Source organism: Hippocampus comes, unplaced genomic scaffold (assembly GCF_001891065.2).
Source record: "Hippocampus comes isolate QL1 unplaced genomic scaffold, H_comes_QL1_v1.1 scaffold254, whole genome shotgun sequence".
Lineage (NCBI taxonomy): Eukaryota > Metazoa > Chordata > Actinopteri > Syngnathiformes > Syngnathidae > Hippocampus > Hippocampus comes.
The window spans coordinates 170,514-194,408 of NW_017805874.1; the positions used below are offsets into that span (position 1 = coordinate 170,514).

The 23,895-nt window shown below is 40.9% G+C and overlaps 1 protein-coding gene across 2 annotated transcripts in view; it reads right to left on the reverse strand.

Moving 5' to 3' along the window:
• ak7b (adenylate kinase 7b) overlaps positions 1-23,895 on the reverse strand; it is a 44,551-nt gene that overhangs the window by 16,984 nt on the left and 3,672 nt on the right. Inside the window, exons 5-12 of one of the 2 annotated variants that reach the window (XM_019888835.1) lie at positions 21,829-21,939; positions 20,119-20,202; positions 18,994-19,082; positions 15,460-15,550; positions 5,221-5,298; positions 3,944-4,093; positions 2,136-2,264; positions 1,880-1,991 (exon numbers count right to left, since the gene is read on the reverse strand). In XM_019888835.1, coding sequence (XP_019744394.1) covers positions 1,880-1,991; positions 2,136-2,264; positions 3,944-4,093; positions 5,221-5,298; positions 15,460-15,550; positions 18,994-19,082; positions 20,119-20,202; positions 21,829-21,939 — 844 coding nt within the window. The remainder of the gene's footprint in view (positions 1-1,879; positions 1,992-2,135; positions 2,265-3,943; positions 4,094-5,220; positions 5,299-15,459; positions 15,551-18,993; positions 19,083-20,118; positions 20,203-21,828; positions 21,940-23,895) is intronic. The other variant, XM_019888836.1, reaches the window with a different exon arrangement.

A 23,895-nucleotide genomic window follows, 5' to 3' on the forward strand; every position in this document is an offset into this window, starting at 1 on the left:
GCGTTGTCAGCCCGAGGTTGTGTCGGCTGCACCAGAGCTCCAGCTACTCCACTTGTTGTCGGTACGCAGACTCGTCGCCATCTTTGATGAGACCGATGACCGTGGTGTCATCTGCGAACTTTATGAGTTTGACAGCTGGACTTGTTGAGGTGCAATCGTTTGTGTAGAGGGAGAAGAGCAGTGGAGAGAGGACACATCCCTGTGGGGCTCCAGTGCTAGTGGTCCGTGTTGATGATGTTGTTGCTCCCAGTCTCACCTGTTGTGTCCGTTCCGTCAGGAAGCTGAGGATCCACTGGCAGATCGTAGGGGACACACCGAGGTGGAGAAGTTTGGGGGTGAGGAATTCCGGGATGATGGTGTTGAACACAGAGCTGAAATCCACAAACAGGATCCTTGCGTAGGTCCCTGTGCTGTCGAGGTGCTCGAGGATGTAGTGTAGGCGCACCGGATTTTAATTTTTTTTTTAAATGAAGAATTTCGATTTAAAATAATGTCATAAAATTGTTTCATAGTGGTCAAGCAATGAGGAGTTCGCCCAGGGAGAATGAAAACTGTCTCAGAATAGGACCAAGAAGCATTCTGATGTTGAGATAGAAAAAAAGATATTGTTAATTCTCCATCAATGAGTAAAATTTCACCTGCTTAAAAAAACATAAAATCATTCAAAATGGATTTTCGTTATCCCGGAACTGCCTCTGAAATCTGACATTTTGAACTATACACCTGAATGTAAAAACATTATTTAAAATTCTGTTTTCGTTATCCCGCAACCAGACCATTTCTCGGGAACACTTGGCCACCTCAGGTATCCAGCCAACAGCATTTTCATTAAGATCTGATGTTACATTTCAAAATAAAAGGCCTATGAAATCAACAAGTTTGACCTCCTGGAGGTGCCGAGGAGCCATATCCTGCCTGTTTTAGATCCCTCCCTATTCCAACACAGCTGATTCTAATGATCAGCTCATCAGCAAGTGTTTTAGAGGCCTGAAACGATCATGAGCAATTGAATCAGGTGTGTTGGAATAGGGAGGGATCTAAAACAGGCAGGATATGGCTCTCGAGGAACCGGAGTTCCCTACCCCGGCGTTAAATGTTAGGCAAGCCTCTTCTCTGTCCATTTTTAAAACTCGTTTGAAGACTCATCTTTATTCTTTGGCCAATATGAGACTGGCACTGATACATTGTTTTCTGATCTCTACTGTATTTGAGTTTGTATCCATAATTTGTGTTTGAATTTACTGTTTTCACTTTCATTATTTTCTTTATTTATTTTTTTAATGTTATAAGCAGTGTGCTTTGTTATAGAGCTGTGGCTGGAGTGAAATGCGCTATTTAAATAAAGTTGTATTGCATTGCACTTTTTTTTTGTATTGTCTTTACACTTGGAGGATATGCAACTGTTTTAAGTGCAAAAGAACTTCAAAGTCAACCAGTGTCATTGTACAGAGCAACTTTGGAAGTTCCACTACACAGTACTGTAATGCCCTTGTATGTGGTCAACCATGACAGTCATTTTTTTTTTTTAATGTTATAAGCAGTGTGCTTTGTTATAGAGCTGTGGCTGGAGTGAAATGCGCTATTTAAATAAAGTTGTATTGCATTGCACTTTTTTTTTGTATTGTCTTTACACTTGGAGGATATGCAACTGTTTTAAGTGCAAAAGAACTTCAAAGTCAACCAGTGTCATTGTACAGAGCAACTTTGGAAGTTCCACTACACAGTACTGTAATGCCCTTGTATGTGGTCAACCATGACAGTCACTGATGCGCTTCAGTCGCTTTATTACCACAACAATGATACAATATAATGTAGCGCAATGTGGTAAGAGTGGTAAATTCAATTGTCTCTCCAACCCCCCATCCCAACCAATCTGTACCTCCATTTTGTTCCATATTATCCTTGAAAATATTCAGCAGTTCCTGGGCTTCTATTGCTGCTGCTGACTCCTCATTCTCTGTCTCTGAAGGCGTGTTCCTCACTATACATTCCTGGACAGTAAGTAATAGGGATGATTAAGACAGTACTATTTTTACAGTACAATATGTGATCTTGTCTAATACATGCCATTTTTTTCCTGGATATAAAGGGGAAACAAAGACAACAAATTTAGTTCAAAGTGCAGAAACACAAACCAGGTTTAAGATGGTCTCAGAGACTGTATCATTCAGCCTGATGTGATGGAGCATGTAGTGGTCACATATTTGTTGAGACACTCTAGTTTTCCCCACTGCGGGAGGACCCAGAACACACATACGGATGGGCTAGAAGGAGTACAAAATGGATAGTTTTTAAAAATGTTATTGTCAAATAGGTATGACAATGATAATTACATGTCCAACCCCAATTACAGTTAAGTTGGGAAGTTGTGTTAAAGAGAAATCATGAAGTGAAGTGAGACGAATGCTGAGCTGTGCTTGTTCAGACCTGATGTATCTGCAATCGGCATTGTAACCCGGTCAATATTATGAGAAAAATATCATCGTTTGGGAGTTTGAACGGTGTTGCATGGTGGGTTGCATGAACGACCGTGAAGCAGGGGAGATTAGTTGTTTTCCGCATGTTTCGGGCGCATAAAATATGCCAGAAAGTGCTCACAAGCCACTACTGTTGTCTATTTTTGTATACTTTTTTTTTTGTGAGTCCCATTTGACATATCTCAGTCTTTTATTTCATTAATGCTGTATTATTTCCTCCCACATTTCAAAAACATGCATGGCAGGCTGATTGAACACTCTAAATTGTCCCTTGGTGTGAGTGTGAATGCGGATGGTTGTTGGTCTCTGTGTGCCCTGCGATTGGCTGGCAACTGATTCAGGGTGTCCCCTACCTACTGCTCGAAGACAACTGGGATAGCCTCCAGCATGCCCCACGACCCTTGTGAGGATAAAGCGGATCAGAAAATGGATGGCTGGATGGACATGATAGCGTCTCACTGTTACCTTTTTCTGCTTGTAATTTTTCATGTTTCTTGTGCAGAGCGTGCCTGTTTAATCCAATTACCCCATGGGGATAAATAAAGTTTCCTGAATCTGAATTGAGCGCTCCCTCGCAGCCATTTGAAAAATCTTTAAATAGGCTGCATCATTAAATAAGCCGCAGGATTGAAAGCGTATGACAAAAGTCACAGTTTATAGTCCGGAAATTACGGTAAATGCTTTATCTTCAGCACATTTTTGTGCATCACAAAAACTTTGCATTTGAACAGGGGTGGAAAGACAGGAAGAGATAAATTATTCAATGGGCCATTTACGGCGTACACCACAGTCAATCAAATTCAGCTACATCAATGATTTTGAATTGCACTAGACCCCAACGTTCACCAAAAAAGCCGCCAAAATCCTGAAGGGGCAGTTGGCCGCTCAGTGAAGGGGGTGCGTGTGGGATTGATTTTTATTTGTTTTGGTCAATGTGTCCGTGCATCACGTACACAATGGTAACTTTTTTTCTGTGAGTTAAAATGTTATCAACCATTGTCTTTAACCATAGGGCACTTGCTTCTTATCTCCACTCTTGGCTCTGCTTCAGAAAACAGAAGCAAGCACCCTGTCATTGTGAGCACATTCCACAAAGTCAGGCGCTCGCCATTGGCTCAGAAGTACATGGGACCATCAAACTGTGTGATTTTTTTGAAAGACGGAATTGAGTGAATGAAATGTATTATTCGAGATTATCTGGGTATGTAAAGGAAAGCAACTGGCAACTGTTTTAAATCGTGAAAAAGGGCATGTGTCTCTTTTAAATCATTTCCGGTGTAGTTATTAAAGGTTTTATGATAGCAACAGTGGACTTAAACAAAATATTCCAAATATAATTGACCTCAATGAAAAATGTTTGTGTCATGGAATGGAATGTGGTCAAACTTGGAGGTCCCCTGTATGTGGATGCAGCATGTTGTACACAATAATATGTCCAATTTTTGTGCTCTCGATTTCATACATACCAGCAGTCCCCTGACCTGGCGATACTCTTCCACCACTAGTTCGATGTTCTCCACCAGACCAAACTCACACAACCAGTGGATCGAGAACAGCTCCTTGAGATGGACACCCTCCATGCAAAGGTTGACGTGCAATAAATCAATGTCCATGATCTTTTCAGAATAAGACAGATACTATTAGAAGTGGTTAAAATGTTATAGAAAAGAGCAAAGTTTCATCCATCCATCCATTTTCTACAGCAGGGATGTCAAACTCATTTTTAGAACAGGCCACATCGGAGTGACAGCTTCCCTTACAAGGTCGATAAGTCTCATCTTAGTACATAACATTCAACAAAGCTTTGTCCAAGGAAATTGCAGACGATAATGTAAGATAATCCAAATGTTACCGATTGTTATAAAATGCTTCTTGATATAATTTACCCACAAAACGTAAGTTTGGGAGCGAGGTTAGGCACGAGTGTTGTTGCAGACAGCACCTCTGTTCAGTTCATGCTTTCTGTTCTCTCTGATGTTCAATGAAGTATTTTACTCAACTGTATTTATAGAACACTTTAAAACCACCACCGCTGTATACAAATTGCTGTACATGGAGCAAATAGCATATATACAACACTAAACATGAAAACCCACAAGGTCCTGGGTTCAATCCCGGCTCTGACCTTCCTGTGTGGAGTTTGCATGTTCTTCCCGGGCCTGCGTGGGTTTTCTCCAGGTACTCTGGTTTCCTCCCACATTCCAAAAACATGCATGGCAGGCTGATTGAACACTCTAAATTGTCCCTAGGTGTGAGTGTGTGCGCAGATGGTTGTTTGTCTCTGTGTGCCCTGCGATTGGCTGGCAATCGGTTCAGGGTGTCCCCCGCCTACTGCCCGAAGACGGCTGGGATAGGCCCCAGCACGCACCGCGACCCTAGTGAGGATAAAGCGGATCAGAAAATGGATGGATGGATGGCTAAACATGAAAACAGTAAATTAATAACAAAGACAATGGAAAGCACAAAAACAGTCAAACTAAAAATCAAGTCTTGAGTCATGCTGAAAAGTGAGTTTTGAGACGAGTTTTAAAGATGGGCAGCAAGGGGCCTTGCCGAATGTTCAGTGGGAGGTCATTCCAAAGAGAGGGACCAGCAACGCAAAAGGATTGAACCCCTCTGAGCCTTTGCTTGGTCCTCAGTACCTCTAATAGTGTCTGGTCTGCAGACCTGAGGCGGAGGGCAGGTGTGTGGAGGCGGAGGGTGTGAGTTTTCTATTGAAGCAAACAAAATACTTGCAACTTACACTCAAGTCCTGTTTGAGGAAGGCCTCTTCAAATGGCTTCTTCTGGATCTTTCCCAATCCGAGTGCGCAGGCAATGGCCTGATGAAAAACAAAATGAAATATAAATTTGGCATTCATGCCCTTTCGTGCCAGTGTCTTTCAACCAAAATATAAATTACAAGCCATGGCATGAAAATCGCTGAGATGTTGATATCAAAGGCTTTATGGGCCAACCATGACTGGTATTTGATGCAAAGCTAGTAATGACTTAGTTTCACTCAAAGATGACTCGCCAACGACTCAACTCTGTTGTTCTTTGTCGCGATTTATATAATTATCATAATGCATGAAACATACTCCATAGACTAGCCTACACTGAAAAAAACGACTAGTAACATTTACTGAAAAAAAGTATTTGCACTCACTCTGAGTAAATTACACGAAGTGAGTAAATTACACTGCTCATATTTCAAGCATATCCTACTCATTGAAATAAGTAACAATTACAAGCAACTAAGGATTTTAGGTGGGAAAATATTAAGTAACTTTTACTCAACCCAATTGTGAAGTTGCACACTTTCATTTAGTAAAAAGTAATTACTGTACTCAGGTAACAAATGTTAAATAATTATGTAAATCTTAAATAAATGAAATGATGACCAATATGTAGCAAATAGGTAGTTGTAACTGAATCAAACACAACTCTTAACCCAATACATCTAAGTACTTGTTACGAAATGTGTTTCAATAAATGTGGCACTAAATATTCAATTTTCCAATGCAATGGTTTATTCATAATATCCATGCATGGCAGACATAAACATGGCATTTATATATATTATATTTATAGAAATAAAATAAATCACAAACATGGAGGCTGGGTATCTGGTAAACACAATTATCTTGGAAAGGCGACATAACTCTTTAACAAAGAAATATGTTTAAAAAAAAAAATCTCAAAATGAAATTTTATATTTCTCCCTTTTCTCATTGTGTGATTGCTCCCCGCCCCCCCCACACCGTTTGTTAATTTATTTACTATTTGAGTATTGTATAAAAATTGTATAATACCTTATGTTTTAGATGACACTACCGTATCTTCCACACTAAAAGGCGCACCTAAAACTCTTCCATTTTCTTAAAAGCTCACAGCGCGCCTTAAAATCCAGTGCGCCTTGTGTATAGTCATTACGGTAATATGTCGACCCCAAAATGGCTCCTTGCTGGAGACATGCAATAGAACACGGAAATAGAATACTGTAGCGGCAAGAGAGTTCAATGTTATAACTTGCTGTTGGTTTGGGAGGCCAGCCCCAATGAATGAAATGCTGAGCGAGGTAGCAACTGACCTGAAAGCTAAGATCATGGCGAAAATGAAGGCTGGGCAACCTAGAAACCGATTACAAGGGCTATGTGAAGTACCACCTGAAAGTCTCATGGAAACTGTGAATGCAGCACTGAAGGTGATCCCTACCGTAACGATCACGGAAACCAATGAGCTGATATACGCTTCAGCATCAGTGATCCTTGAGATGCTTGGCTATCAGAGCAACCATGGGAGCCATGAGATATGTTACCCACCATGGAAAACATGGTTGGAGGCTAAAATCAAGGCGGCTCAGAAAGATGCGAGTCAATTGTCTTATTCATGAAAGAAGACACAAATACGACATGTATTTGTCATGGTTGATTTGTTTGGGACCAACAGGTGGCTCTGTTGGGCTCCTCCTACAGCGGCACACCTGTTGGTCATCATGTCATTAGTAGGTTTTCTGTTGAAAGGACGCCCATCCCGACCACTCGGTGTCGGGTCATTGTTGCTGTTTCTGTCACTGCTTCTGTTGGTTTATGTTTATCACGTCATATTATTTGCTTTTGCTATGGGTTTTGATGTTACTTTGAATTCTTGTTGTTTTCGTGACTTTGCATGTTTTGGGATTTGTTTTTCTCAGTGTTTGATTAAAATATTTTGTCATGTTCACTCTGCTCCTCCCTCCTGCCTGCTTTTTGGGGTCATTCACCACCCCCGCCCGTGACAGTATTTACAAGACACACAAAAAATCAAAAAACATCTGGCAGCAATCTGGCCCCATACAAACACCCTTAGCTCAGTTTAAAAGCATTCAGTGTTGTACTGTCAAATGATTTTTAAATTCAATCAAAATCTTAATCTTTAGTGTTTTAAAATTAACAATATAATGCACCGAAATGTGTGCAACCTTATTTGAAGATAACGTTTGAACTACAGGTAGAAAACAGGTAAAAATAAATAACAGATGAGGGTGTGTGATGTTGCTTCATGACAACAACTTCACTCTCAGATTGTGAAGTTTAGGCGACAGCTTCACGGGGTTCAGTTCTCGCAAAGGTTTCTGAAACACCTCAAAGGTGTAGCGCAGTGGAATGGGGTGGGCCAGGTTGAGGGCATAGATCACCCCCATCAACAGCATGCAGGCTTTCGCGGTGTCACCGCGCGCAGGCAGTATCTCCCGTCCTTCTAGGAGGATGGAGACATCTGCTGAATCCTCTCCCTCAGCCCCATGAACCACCAGGATCTTGAGTGTATGCTCGGCTGCATTGCTGCGATTGTCCTGCTACATTCTATGAACAAGAAAAATAGAACCGTTTCACTCATTTGAATTAGCTGACATCTTTTTTCATTGGCACACAGTCATGAACTAATATCAAATCAGCATGTTTACCATGTTAAATAACCGGTATACAATGCATCTCGTCACCTTACAGACTATTCCAATGTGTTTGTAATGTCCATATTCAATACAAGTACCAATCACCAGTTCAGTTAGTAAGCACTGCACATGCATGTATTTCAGCTCCCCAACTTCCTGAGATGTGGGGTTGATTTTTTTCCTGTCTAATAACATGAGATTGATATTAATTCTTGTTGTGAGTGGCACACCTTTGGAATACCCATGGCACACATGATAAAGAACGTAATCCATAATATTGGACAGGGAAGGTTCAACCCCACATCCTTTTAAGAAATGCTGGAGCTGAACTACAGGAGCAATGTGGATTGAGATAAAACGCCGGGCATCGCTAGGCTACACTCAGACAAACTGACACACACAGACTGTCCAGGAGGCTCCACTTAAAAATCAGTGGGCTACCAAGATGAATTGCCATGGCCATTAAATGGCACCAAAGACTTGTAACAAGACTGGCTAAATGGCACCAATGACACATGAATGACGAGCCAGTGACATATGTCGCACCAAATGCACTTGTACCCTGTTAAAATGAAATCATGTATTACCCAGCAATCTTCAAAAGGTCCTCCGTCTCTCCCCAAGGTACAGTAAAATAGCACGCATAACTGCTTCACAATGTAGGGGGGGGGGGGAGTGGCCTTTCTCTTCCTCCGCGTGTTCGTTAATTTCGGACGATGAGGATGTTGGTTATCCAAATACAAGCTGGAGTCGATGAACATTACCTTCGAAGGGTTTATTTTATTTTTTTGCAGTTTACGAATCGATTCGGGCTCCTGAGGGTTTCAGATTTCAGTCAGGAAAGCGTAGAAAAAACACAGTCATGAGAATATATAGAGACAATATGATAATGAGAGGCGGGGAGTTACGCCTCCATGCAAATCCCGGAAACAAACAAATTAACATGTCATCTTACTCGGTGTGGCTGGAAGAAGTTGGGAGTGTTGAGGTGAGGCCAGACCACCACTACCCACTATTTTCTTCGGTCTGAGCTTTGATGTGACGGCAGCAACACAGATACTTGAGATAACAGTTCCTCTTTTGATGATTTGAGACATGTCCTCTGGAGGGGGCCCTAAAAGTGGTGGGGGTGAGAGGGCACTAAAGGTGTTTGTAAATACCTTCAACAGCATACTACATTGTTTCTTCCACCTGACAGCGAGGAATAATTCCTTAACAACATCTTACTTCAGCGCTTAGGTTCTGTTACAAGATTGATATTGTGTCAATACAATGAACTGTCAGGATGAGAACATACAGCAGTAGCATGTGCCATGATTTGCAGAGCCGTAAGTGGAATATAGGATAATACAGGCCATTAAAATTTCAGGGATATTTCACTTTAAATGATATTTTGTTCCATTCGGTGGTATGCTGTACCGAGAGGACCTTCTTCACTAAAGGCTGAACTAAGAGGATTTGACTGGCAAATACCATTTACCAAGGCTCTGATCACCGGTTCTCCAATAGTGCAACTGTTGTTCTTTAGGGTCTTTTGACAATGCTTTGAATAACAGGTGCAGATGCGGAGGAAATTATAAATTTAAGTTCCTCTACAATCTCATCTATACACCAACTGGACATATGATAGATGCAATCCATTTTAAGCAATAAGCTTGCAAGACTATCTACAATGACTTTCACTAGAATAACTTTCACTTTCATTGACTAACAAACTAGCTTCCGTTGCCTGGTTCGGAAATGCCTGAAATACAGTTTCCTTAAAATGTGTGCTTCCTACTTTTATGTGAAGCAAAAGTTGTGTATACACAAGTGGTATAGTCACACCCACTAAAAACACACTGGACATTTTTTTTTTTTTTTTTAAGATGAGTCCCGAGTTCAAAATATTTGTTCTCTGAATGAAAACAACATAAATTACAGACCAGACACGAAAAAGAAACTTCAAAGGGCACGGTTTTGGGATGATCTCGAGACAGATGTGAGTGAAGTGCACTCAAACCCTTAAAAGAACAAGGACAATCTGAGTACAGGCAGGGTAGGGACTGACATTGACTGGTGTATAAATGTTTCAGTCTCTAATGCTTTAAGAGCTGTAAACGAGTTGAAGTCTGAAAATTGCACCGCTTGCATGACCATGCCATAGCAGAGTTCAAATCAGGCAGTCTTCATCTTTTGGCCAAGTGTGTTGAAAACAAAAATGGTGTAAGTCATGTCTTACACTTACACTCACCAAAACTGATTCTAGACACAGCAAGAAACCTGTAAAAGAAGAGGGAATTATATTAAAACAATGACCTGTGTTTGAGTGGAGGGAGGAGGGGGTTATGTTGTGTATTATGAATATTGTGATGCACCTACCAAAAGAATGACTTGAGTGCACTGACCAAAACCTGCAAAGGAAGAGAAAATGTGTCATATTAAACATGAGCTAATCATGTTGGCTTACAATTTACCGTAAATTCCGGGCTACAGACCGCACCTGATTAAGAGCCGCATGCTCAGATTTATGAAGAAAAATCAATTTTGTAATTATATGCGCCGCACCGTACTATAAACCGCTGGCCAATGAGTAGGCGGGGGTTTGCTTCTGCGTCCCTGCCGCCGGGAGCCTCCGGGTTAGGCAGCTGACGCAGTCCCCCGCTCAACCCCCGCAGAAAAAAAAAACGCAACATTTCTTAAGGTTAAAATAATCTCCATATTTTCATGAGCATGATAAATGCATTTGCACAACGAAATTACGCTGAAACACATAATAAGAGGCCAGACAAAGAGAGATCTCGACGCTGAACCCCCGCAGAAAAAAAACGCAACATTTCTTAAGGTTAAAATAATCTCCATATTTTTCTGAGCATGATAAATGCATTTGCACAACGAAATCACGCTGAAACACATAAGAGGCCAGACAAAGAGAGATCTCGATGCGCATTTGTGTAATTACGAGCAGAAATACTGAAGCCCACTAGATTTTAAATAGAATAATGCAAATCATATAAATGGGAAAGGATATATGAAATTATTTCTATAGTCAGCCGCTTAAAAATGATCATCGTTGGCAGCTTTAGGCCCGATGCTGCGCGGCTCAAAACACAGGTAAAATGTGTTCTCTCGTGGCCGCTTGTTTTCAGTATGACGGGGGAACTCACCTTTTTTATTTACAGTCCGAGTGAGAGGCAAATCAAATGTCAGAGGGTCTTCGTCCATATTTATTATTTCATCTGGGCTTATGGAATTCTCCGCTATCTTTGTGTGAATGTGCGGAATGTGTGGAGCCTCCACCTTCGCACCATCGAACCGTCTATGCCAAGATTAGGCCAAACAAAAAAAGATAGTGAGTTTCCGGTAACAATAAATTTCAGCATAGGGTCGGTAGGTCGGACAAAGTTTTTGCTGTTTAATCGTTTTTTTTTCCATCAAAAATTTAAACAAAATAACCATAAAACAAGAAGACATTGAACCCGCCGCTGCGCGGCCGGCGCCGCCGCCGCCGGTTTAGTTTTCTCCCCGCTCCGGACTCTGGGGGCCGGGGCGCGCCGCCGCCTACGCCGTCCTCCTCCGCCCTAAGTTTTTACTCGGCCCATGGTGTTCATCAAATAGTTCGCTGTATTTTTTCGATACATCAATGGATGCTATTTTCTTAACATTACAGTACGAGCACGCGACTGTAACACAGAAAAGGCAGTTTAAACTGTCTCGGAGATCGCGGCCGCCGCCATGTTTCAATATTGTTGACAGACGACAGGGCAAACGATGCACGTGCTCAACGTGAATATAGCGAGAGTTTGCCCCGATGTAAACCCTCTACACAAAAATGTAGAGGGTTGTTTGAAAAAAATGCCGACCGTAAATTTTTTTTCGACGTAGAAATTCTCGGTCGGTCGGGTTACCGGAAACACACTACTTTTTTTTCTACGCCTTACGGGCAGCAGCTCGATTTCCTTCTTTAACTGCCAGAGTGATCGCTTTTAGTTTAAAAGCTGCATCATATGCTTTTCGTCTGGTATTCTCCATGTTGATCAGGGTTAGAAGAAAGACTGAAATAAGGAAGTTGTGATTACCGGTAATCATACAATTTCATTGGACCCCTGTGTTCTACTCATTCATTTTATTGGTCGACTGTTGCCGAGTAACCACCCCCCTACGGCATAAAGAGCGGAAGATGTGATTAGTCATACAATCTCATTGGACCTCAGTGAAAGAAAGACTCATTCATTTTATTGGTCCATGTTTTTCCCGCGATGGAAAAAAAAAATTAAAAAGCCGCTTCATATTATACGCCGCAGTGTTGGAAGTGTGGAAAAAAGTAGCGTCTTGTAATCCGGAATTTACGGTAATTTAAGATCGGGTTCTCTTTTATTTAAATTACACTACATCAGGATATATTTAGAGACAATTATGATCGATGGTTCAGGTGGAAAGAAATGATTACATTAGATAATGTGAGCTAGTGCTGGCAGACACATCCACATAATTGTTGGCCACGCGATTAGCAAAGCCATTCCTGGCGTGTGGTCACACCCGCTCTTCATAAAAACTCCTTGGGTCACACCAAGAACTTTAGTAATATCACAATAGTATAAAAAAACTAATTCAAGTCAGTTTAACAGACTCGTCGCAAATGAACTTTGGCAAGCTTGATAAATGCAATGGTTTATCACCAAGTAGCTCAATGAGGAGACTTACCTGAATAAAGTGGTTCTGTCTCAATGATGTCGTCCAACTGTGGTGGAGGACTGTCAGTGTGCAGCTCCTCCTTCGAGTGGCTGATGCATTCGTGATTCACGTGCCGCTCTCAATGAGCATGCGCATTCAAATTGAATTCAATTTAAGTAAAATATACTTGGATTTCTGTTTTATCGTTATGTCTTTTAATTGTGTGTTTTGGTGTTTGAAGGCACTTACAAGCCCTGAAGCAGACCCCTAGAGGTTGGTGCTTTTGGTTAACAGTTACATTCTGACCCATGGCTTCCTTAAATGAATTCGTTCTGATGATGGTCGACTTTTAAAAATGAATATCTTAAAAAAAGGTCGAGACAGAACCTTTTTTCTTTTTTTATTATTTTTCAACATAGTCCCACAGTACTGTCACGCACTTTTCCAATCTGTGCACAAGCTTCCATATTCCTTTGGCCTAAAAATCTTTGGACTGGTGTCTCAGCCAGTTGCTGACAGCACTTTTGACTTAATTGTCACTTTCAAACTTGATGCCAATTACTGTGAACTGCTGAGGCAGGTCAAGAAAGACATCAAGAACAAACGCAGGGGTCATCAGTCAGATGGAGTCATCTTGCATCATCAGAATCAGAATCATCTTTATTGGCCAAGTAAGTAGAACACACAAGGAATTTGCCTCTGGTCGAACACGATGCACTCGTATCATCATCATAAACAAGGACATGACCAATAAGTATGGAAGGACATTCCGTAATGTAAGTGAACCGTTGTGCGGTGGTACTACCCAGTGACAACTGTGAGACAACGTGCAAAGTATCAAGCAGAGCGGAAGTGATCAGTGGTAGAATAAAATACTATAACAGTTGTACAGTTGGTGCAGAAAATCATTGAACCATTTTAAAGTGACCAGTAGCAGTATTTGTGGTACAAGTGTGTCATTATGCAGATGTCCTTGAGCACTTTAAAGTGTCTGGTGCTGTGGAATATAGATCAGTGACAGTGGTTCAAGTGAGTACAGAGCTGGAGCTACAATAACTATAACGGGATGCTGTTCCACAGGGTTGTGCAAAATTGCAAAGAGCCACTATACAGGTAGATTTGGGTTACTGTTTAGGGAGTTAATGGCTTGAGGGAAGAAGCCGTTTAAGTGTCTGCTGGATTTGGTGCACATGGATCGGTAGCGCCTGCCTGAGGGGAGTAGCTGGAAAAGGTGATGGGCAGGGTGCGGGGGGTCCAGTAGGATTTTCCGTGCCCTTGTCTTGGTTCTTGCAGTGTGCAAGTCCTCGACAGTGATTAGGGCGGTGCCAGTGATTTTTTTCTGCCGTCCTAACTGTCCGTTGAAGTCGGATTTTGTCCTTTTTTGTAGTGGCCCCAAACCAAACCGTGATGGAAGAACACAGGATTGACTCGATGACTGCAATGTAGAACTGTCATAGCACCTCCTGTGGCAGGCCAAACTTCCTCAGCAGCCTCATGAAGTACATGAAGTAGCTCATGCGCAAACAACGGCGCTAAGCGCTAAGCTAGTCAGCGAATTACCTCTGATTTTAAGGCAGGGGTGCCCAATACGTCGATCAGAATCGACCGGGAGCCAGCGAACTGGTCCCAAGTCAACCGCAAGGAGTGGGAGGAGGAAATGGGTGGGAAAAAAAAAAAGATTTGTTTGTTTGTATCTTGAGCTTTCATTAATTTTCGGCCCGTTCCGACTGTTGCTCATCGTGGTGTGCGTGCATATGTGCGCGAGTGCACTGGTGGGCACCTGCGTGATTGCGTGTGTGCGAGCGCATGTGTGTGTGTGCGTGTGTGTGTGTGTGTGTGTGTGCGTGTGTGTGTGCGTGTGTGCGTGCGTGCGTGCGTGATGCTTGCAGTGCGCGACTGGGTCGTTCGTGGGAAGTTGGTCGCTTCAAAAGTCGATCTTTGGCCAAAAAAGTGTGGTGCGTGTGTGTGTGCGTGTGTGTGTGCGTGTGTGTGCGCGTGCGCTCGAGTAAGGGTATGATGCGGCTCTTTGCAGTTACACAGTAAAAAACTGGTTGGCCACCCCTGGTGTCGAGGGAGAAGAGCAGTGGAGAGAGGATGCATCGCTGTGGGGCTCCAGTGCTAGTGGTGCGTGTTGATGATGTTGTTCTTCCCAGTCTCAACGCAAGGCCTCACACAGCAGACCAAACAGTGCAGAACGTCAAGGAGCTGGGCTGGCAACCGCTCCCTGATCCCCCTTCCAGCCCAGACCTTGCCGCTTCAGACTTTTACCTGTTTGGTCCCTTAGAAGCGTTCACGAGAGGCTGAGACATTAGTCCAAAGATTTTTACGCTGAGGGAATATGGAAGATTGTGCACAGATGTGTGTGACAGTGCTGGGAGACTATGTTGTTGTTTTGGTTTTTTTAAAGTAAGATTTTATCTGTCTTAGAAGCCCTTCTATCAAAAATTTCACCTTACTTATTGACTGACCCTCGTACAATAACAGGTGAAAATAGTAAGGTTAGATGCATTGATGGATCAGTTTAAAACATGGGCTTTGTCAGTTCAGGCGTTTGCTTTCATGACATTTGAAAAGGATTTTGCACTGTGGGGACTTCGTCACGACTGCAGACTGAAGAGAATGGCTGCTGTTGGCTCCCTGCTTATATTGTTTTAATCAAAGACAGAATGATGAATTAGCGATTTTTTTTTTTTTTACCAAATCAAATTAACGATCGAACATGCAGTTTGGATTGTGTTGTATTGATGTGAGTGTGCAATGGTACGGTCCATGATAGCAAAACAAGCTATTATGAAAACGTCTCGGAACTCATGCAAGATGATTTTGTTGTTGTTGTTGGGGTTTTTTTTCCTCAAAAGTTGTCATTTTGACAGTTACAAGCATTCTGCCAGACAGTGACGATATGTAACATACATACCTTAACAATGTCCTCCATGGTGTTGTTGGAATAGTCCACGGCTACCAAGTAATTGGGCTTGGGCTGACGCTCAATTATTTTCTTAATGACACTATAATGAAAAACAGAAAGTTACAGTAAATAGCACACCTAACCAATTTCAAACATCTGCCAGACACTCAGATGACAGTGATGTCATGGCCCTACTCGGCAAGCTTTTTCAAATCAGTTTGGAAGTAGTTCTGCGGAAAGATTCCATTGTAACCGAACGGACCTGAAAAATTGTAATGGAAAAGCAACCACATGGGGCACAACTGGGATGTTACTTCTGACTTGCCTGGGGAAAACCTCACTTAAGACTTGATTTGACTTTGACTTCAACTCCAAGACTGCACGAGCGATTCTGTTTATATTTGAAAATCTGTTTTTAATGTAGTGTCGTGGTGCTGAAGGAAAGGAGACCCAGAGGGTATGTCACAAAACACTTCGATAAACATGCTTTGCCAAAACAGGAAGTAAACCAGAAGTACGTCATATAGAAAAATCACAACATCCCTAACACATGCTCTATCCATTAGTTCTCCCTATAGTTCAACAGGTGGCCAAGGGAAGGATGCCCTCTAAGACAGTGAAGTTGAAGTTTATTGAAGTTGAAGTTTATTGAACATACAATAACAATTTGACAAAAGGCAAGCAAAAGTTACAAAAGGAAAAATAAAAAATAAAAAGTAAGTAAAACAAACATCATCACCGTTATATGCTCAAAGGAGTAGGAAGAAGTATACAACTTATCTAGTCCTACCCCTTGTTGTGTAATAATATAAATAGATCATTTTTCAATGCAAAAGAAAAGGAAGAGATCTACATCTTATCAAGTACTTTTACCCTTATCATACATACATACACGCATAGGTGCATACATACACATACACACACACAGTCATACATATATATACACATATACATATACACATACATACATACATACATATACACATATATACACACACATATACATATACACCCACTTACATATATACATGTATATACATAGAATTATTCATTCTCCTTTTTATATCAATTGTCTCATATTCATTATAAATACTGCATTTCTTGAATACATTTAATGAGTTGATCAAAAGTGGTCCCCAACCACTGAGTAGTAGACTGGTACCAGACCTTGAGCCACTTTGGACCGGGCCGCTGCGGGCTATAAAGTTTAAAATATGAAAAACTTACGATCATTTCAGTTTATTCCAATGCTAAAATATATTTTATTTTGCAAAGTGCCCAAATTCTCTCTGTTACATCTGTCTGAGCGACTCTGGATGCATGCCAAATCTCGGTTACGCATTGCTAATATTAAATCCACACACTAGCAAAATGAGTAAAAAAAGAAAACAGACATATTTGGCAAGTTTCTTTGCAACACAGGAGCCTATGGCCAAGAAGAAAATGCAGGGCGCATTTCACAATAGCACAGAATAGCAGAAGACCTATTGAAATCTGGATTTTTCTGCATAATATGCAGCGAGCGGCTCTTGATTTTGTGTTATGGTGAGTTATTCCAGGGCTTTATATTTGTTTGGTCCTGCTCTGTTATGTTGGCACATTTCAGGAGGATGCTACTAATATATCCATACATGCATCAATTTTCAACACTACTTATACTGAACAGGGTCACAGGGCTGCTAATATATCCATCCATCTATTGTCACCACCGCTTCTCCTGAAGAGGGTTGTGGGTGTTGCTGGAGGCTATCCCAGGTGACTTCAGGCAAAAGGAAGACTTCGCCCTGAACTGGTTGCCAGTCAGACGCAGGGCACATGTAGAGACGAACAACCATACACACCCACATTCATACTGTCACTGATCCCATGTTGTTTGATGTAATTTGAAGTTACATTGTGTTTAAGTGTTCCCTTTATTATTTTTTAGCAGTACCGTTACATAAAAATGTGGCTTCACAGTTATTTGTTATATCTACAAAAACAAACTTACACACAAGAAATAATAAGAATTATAAAATAAATTACGTGGCTCATATCATTCACACAGTCCATTGAATGTTGAAGTGTTACCATCATGACCATATTAAAGCACTTTTGTCATGGTGTTGTTGCTGCTTGTAAAAATACACAACGGATTCACATTTGCTGCGATTGGCTGACAACCAGTTCAGGGTGTTGTCCCCAGCCTACTGCCCGAAGACAGCTGGGATAGCGCGCCCCGCAACCTTTGTGAGGATAAGTGGACATGAAAACGGTTTACACATGTTTATGTGCACATTTCAGTATTTATCATCACAGTAATGGTGTGACATTCATACATACAATAGCAAAAATTAACATGCCTTCTTCTAAATCAGGGATGGGCAACTTAATTCCTGGAGGAGGCTACAACTTTTCATCAGTACTACTAGGGGACCATAGGACCATGCACTTACCTAACCAGATACATGAAAAGAATCCCCTTTGAAATATGGACAAAATACGGTGATACTTGCAAAATACGTGCTCCAAGTATGCAGTATTTCATTTTTAGAATTTTAGAATACATTAAAGGCTCAAAAGAACCTTACTGTTCTTTCAAGAGGAATTTGCTGATCAAGGATTTAATTTGAGGAGCAAATAAATTGCTTTTAAGGAACTTTTTTTTTTTCTCCAGTTAATCCCAAGAACCTGACGTTATGGTTTTATCACACACTAAAATATGACCAGAGTGTCTGGCATTGCAGGCCAGTGGCAAGGAAACCAAAACAAAGGTAAATAAGCTAATCAGTGCGATGATAATGAATCGAATATAAACAAACCAGGAGGTGTTTAGACTTGAGGAACTTCAGTGGCTGACGTTTCTTTGAGTGCAGAAGAGAGACAGGGACTAAAAACCTGACGATTGCTTCTACTTTATACATTTACGACTTCAAAAGAACAGTCCAGGTATGTTTCCATTGAGGATATTATATTACAGCATGGTGAAGACCCAAACAAGAACCTTTAACTTGCATCAAACATGTTATTTAATCAGACAAATGATTGAAAACAGCACAATAGCACTTTCACTTTTGACTGTTGTTGTGCCTCTGAACTGGTAACCAAAGCTACTCTTGGTTATGATCATACTGAGAATGTGTGTCTGTGTGTGCGTGTGTGCGTGTGTATATATATATATATATATATATAGATAGAGAGAGAGACAGACAGAAGACAGAGAGAGAGAGAGAGGAAGAGAGAGAGAGAGAGAGAGAGAGAGAGAGAGAGAGAGACTGCTCAGGTTATTCCTACCGCTGCATAGTTTTAAAATTTAAATATAAGTCAATTTTTTGTTTGTTTGTTTTATCTTCTACTTTCTACATTTTTTTTTTTACCTATACACACTATTCCACCTTTGACATGTTCTGCTCATTCCATGTCGCTGTATATCATTCTGTCATTCATGATCATTGCAGATCATTCGATACCATTCCAAATCATTCCACTTTTTTTACTCCAGGAATTCAATGGTCTAATTAATTTTAAAAACACATTGAATAGAATAATGCTGTTGTGTCCAACCTTGCAAGGTCACTGACGTGAATCGTGGGAACAATGTTATTGCCCTCTCCAAAGACTGGTGTTTCATTTTCTTGTCCCAGCCATGAGATCTATACATCCAGAATAAAATTTGATTAGAAAAAAAGCAATAAACCATTACAAACCCTAATATTGCTTCATATGTATAGGGTCTGAAAAGCAATTCAAAAAATATCATACAAAACCACAATATAACAGAACACAACTATGTCATAATCATCATCAGCAGTTCAGAATGAACAATCAACTAATAACATAACAAAAAAAAAAAAAGATGGCATGTTTGGGAAAATGGCATGGGGAAGAAGTGGTTTGCACATCACCTCAGAGATTAGAGATTGTGGATTAAAATCCAGGCTCCGGCCTTTCTGTTTGGAGATTGCATGCTCTCTCCGCACCTGCATGAGCTTTATCCCATTGTGCAAAAACATGGAGGGTCGGTTAAGTGAAGATTCTAAATAGACTGAATATGCAAATGTGTTTGCGAATGGTTGTTTGAATGTGCCATGCAACTGGATGGCGACCATTTGAGGGTTACAGCACCTTTCGCTCATTCGCACGAGCGCCCTCAAAAAACAAACAAAACTTGCCAGTTTCCTTGACTACCATTCATTTCTAAATTGCGTTAGTAGAGTATCACGTCAACTTGCTACTGCAAGTCATACAGCTTGTGTGTCCAAAGAGGCAAGGGCTAAGGGGGGCGGGATCAACTTGCGATGGCAAAAGTTGGCAAGGTGTTGCACCGTATGTTTTTAATGTAGGATAACTGCATAATTTTCACCAAACTCTCCATTGGCTAGTCCTGGTAAGGCCCGAACATTGATGAAAATGGCACCAAATTTGACATCCAATACATTTGATGACTGCAGAGTTAATATGAATAACGTGATGGCGCACACAGCCAATCCCGGTAGCGGGGCCTGGATTTTGTTCGATTCCGGTATGGATTAGCAGAATACGGAGCAACACGATATGAGGGAGGGAGAGGATGATAGAGGCCTAAAAGGTAGGTGATGTGCATGTTAAACAGGCAATGCTTTTAAGGTATCCATTGATTTTTATTTTTTTTTTTTTTGCAAGAATAACCAATAAGTTATTAACACTTACTTTGAAAAAGAGATGGAAGACCTGCTCTCCCATTCCATACTGAAGTCCCGACACCACAACATAAGTGGAAAACAATGCTCTGTCCTAAAGACAGTAAAAGCAGGTTAATGCTATATTTAAGCAGTTGTCATGAAAACAATTCACAGGGCTTAATTGTGAGGAATACAAATTAAAGAAAAGGTTTGAACGATAATGCATGTGTGAGTATGGGAAGGCCCTAAAGTGGATCTAAAAAGTCCCCTGTTCAAAGTTTTGTTTTATAAAAATATGAGACCAAGATGTAACACTTAAACTTTTTCTACCATGTGACTTACAGTACAACCTATACAGCTCAATTTTAAAACAAAACATGTTTTTGACAGGGAAGCAAAAATTAACAACTGAGATAATGAATAAACTTTTTTTTTTAACTTTCGAGCAAAAACTTGAAGGTTGTGTGCTAACACTGTTGTATGGGAGTATTCATAATCCCCAAATTCCACTTCCCGTTCAATTGAAGGAAATGAGTCGGGATAGATATCGAAAAGATTTTAGCAATACTGCTACTCTGATGCTGCTTATCAAGCCAAACATGTGACAAGAAAAGTACAGACGAACGTCAGGCGAGCATTTGTGACCCTGAACGAACCATGATGAACTCTGACATGAACGCAGCATTCGCTGCTTTCAAAAACACTTGCGATTGTTTGCTGCTCAGTTGGATAGGTGCTTTAGTGTCACCATTGAACGCAAAGAACTATGAACCTCAAAGCAGAGTCAACACAACTTTTGAGGAGACAAACAATAATTTGATTTCACCAAGGTTGCATGAAAACATGAGCAAAGATTAAAAAAAAAAAAAAAAAGGGGAGCCAGAGTGTGCTACATAACCCAAGCACATTATCACACAGTTTCACAATTGCGGCACGTGTCATTAGCAATTAGGAAGTCTTTTCAATGTTTATTAGTCCTCGTCGCCCCTTCATGAGAATAAAACTTGTCAGAAGTGTACTTTATTTGCCGCCTTGGAGGTGATGATTATTGACTTAGGAGCAATTCCGCACCATGCTTTGCCACATTAGCTAGCCATCCGATGCTAGCTTGTGGTGTGGTGCAAGTAGTACCGATCTTTCCTTAATGGGACCAGAAAAGGAGAAATCAGTGAGGATAGGTGAATGTAAACGTGGATGCACCGATTTTTCTTTATTTATTTTTTTAAACAAACATTATGTTGACTTTGTCGTATTTATTTATGCAAGTTGTACTGGCCTAGTTGGTAGCATTTTGGTGGCACGATGGCACAGGGACAGTACAGCTTTGTGTCGGACAATGATGTGATTGGTAAATTCTGAACACAGTCATATACCAATTTGCTCACTGCACTTTTCGTTTACTTCACAAATTGAAAAGATATATATATATATATTTTTTTTTCAATAGAGTTTTATCGGTTATGGGTCACATTAACGGTGGAAAACCTTTTGAAATTATTTATCTTAGTCTCATTTTTTTCATACTACAGAAACCAGGCATTTGAATAAGTGTGGATATATATTTTTTTGGTTCTGTGTGCAGAGCATGAAACTGTTCACAAAGCAGCTGATGAAAAATAGCTTTCATATAACAGCTGTCGTACGATCATCTACCACATATTGTGGATACACTATCGTGTTTGTATCTAGTGATTCCAAAACAAAAGGGAAAAATGCATTGAAGATGTTTGAAACGCACCATCTTGCCCATTTTGCCAACCATTTTCTCCAGTTCAAGGTGTTTTTGAAAGTTTGGATGAGCTTTTCTTCTTCTGAAATCATCATCAGTGAATGGGAGCTCCAGCTCATTCTATGTCAGAAAATAAAAGGGAAGTCACTTTCTTATATAATTATGGCAAGACGTAAAACAAAAAGCCAAGTGCAAACACACTAGACTTTGCATACACACACACACACACACGCACACACACACACACACACACACACACACACACACACACACACACACACACACGCACACACACATGCACACATGCATGCGCACATGCATGCACAAACCTATTTCGAATTCAGGTTTCATTTTCTGCATTCTTTGGCAAATTTTATGCATGTTACATGAATAACATACAGTAGTTTAATGCACCAACCAATTCCATGTCGGCTATGCAATAACAATTCTCACATTGGGGTGACACAAACGATTATTTTAACCCTGGAGAACTCACAAAGTCAAATTTGGCCACTATAAATTCTGCTACTCAAATGCGACCCTTAAATCCCAAAGGGTCAAATTTGGCCCTAATCCTAAATTAGGATTCAAGCATTGAATATTTGAAAAAATATATATTTTGGTGTTCAGTGAACATATAGCAGTCATTTAATGTATAATTCATCATTTTCCAAAGAAGAAAAGGGTTCTTGGGTTCTCCAGGTTTTTAATCATCGACTAGTCACCAATAGCAGTTGCAATTAGTTGATGAATTAGATCATATGGAAATTGCAGCACATCACAATGGCAAACAGCTGCTCTCATTTAACCATCATTAGCTTAGAGCACAGGTATCAAAGTCAAGATCTGGGCCCCCACGTCATTTTACATCACCCAAGGGATCAAATCCTGTGTGTCAACTAGCATGATTCTTGCTGAAATCTGAACCAAAATGTTAAATTGTCATGGGTAACAAATAACTTTGAGATTTTGAACCGGCCATCCCAGGGAAACCGTAACTCCGAAGTGGCCCGCGACAAAAAATGAGTTTGACACCCCTGGCTTAGAACCTTTATCCTTTAAGACAGGCATGTCCAGCTCCGGGCCTGGAAGGCCACCAGCCTGCCTGTTTTCCAGCTCTCCTGGCTGCAACATACCCCATGCAGATGATCAGCTCATCAGCCAGCTCTGAAGCAGCATTAGAACGATCCTGATTATATTAATCAGGTGTAGAAGACTGCTGTTAATAATGGCCAAGACCAGTTTACCATACTTTGACGACATACCATGCACCACAGCTTTCTCGGTCATGTCGCTCTGTAGATACCGCGAGGGGCGGTGGGGGGTACTTCTCTTGTCAAAAAGCTTCATCTTTGGGAATAATGGCTGCGCATCAGCTGCATGTTTAGCGGTACGTTTGTTTGAATTATTACTATTTCTTTCTATGTACTGCTTCTTCTTTCATTTATTAGCGGATTCTATATATTTCAACTTGCAAACCAATGTTAGAATGGGGACTCCGATTAGCTAAATTCTCACACAATTCCGCCACGTCTGATGGCATAAATATGCTCACAGCTGGTTACGGACTATCATGACTCTTGATCATATAATCACCCAGTCCTATTTATCCCTTTGGAAAGTAATCAAGGGGGTTGATGGTGGTGGTGGTGTTTGTGTGAGAGGTGGTTGACTGACGATTAGCAAAAGCAAAAAACAAACACAAACAAAAACAAATCTTGGTCTGTTTCTGTGCGGCCCAGTACCAAATGGGCCTCGTGGTTGGGGACCACTGTCATAGAAGATAACATACATGGCAATGGCGAGTGATGAAAAAAGCGGAAGGGGCGTGGCCTGGACAGGGCGTGGCCTGGACGGGGGCGTGGTTACTTACAAAAGTGGCACTAAACATGCTGAAGATGAAGTGTATTAAATTTACACAGTTTGAAAATTGAACAGAAAAAAATCCCAAGATCGCCACTATTCTTTCAAGTGAAAATTTGTGCAATTTTGCCTCTGCATTCCTGGTGAGCACCAATATGTAACTCCAAATTTGCTGCTCAAAATCAAAACTAAAAAAGTAAACACATTCCCTGC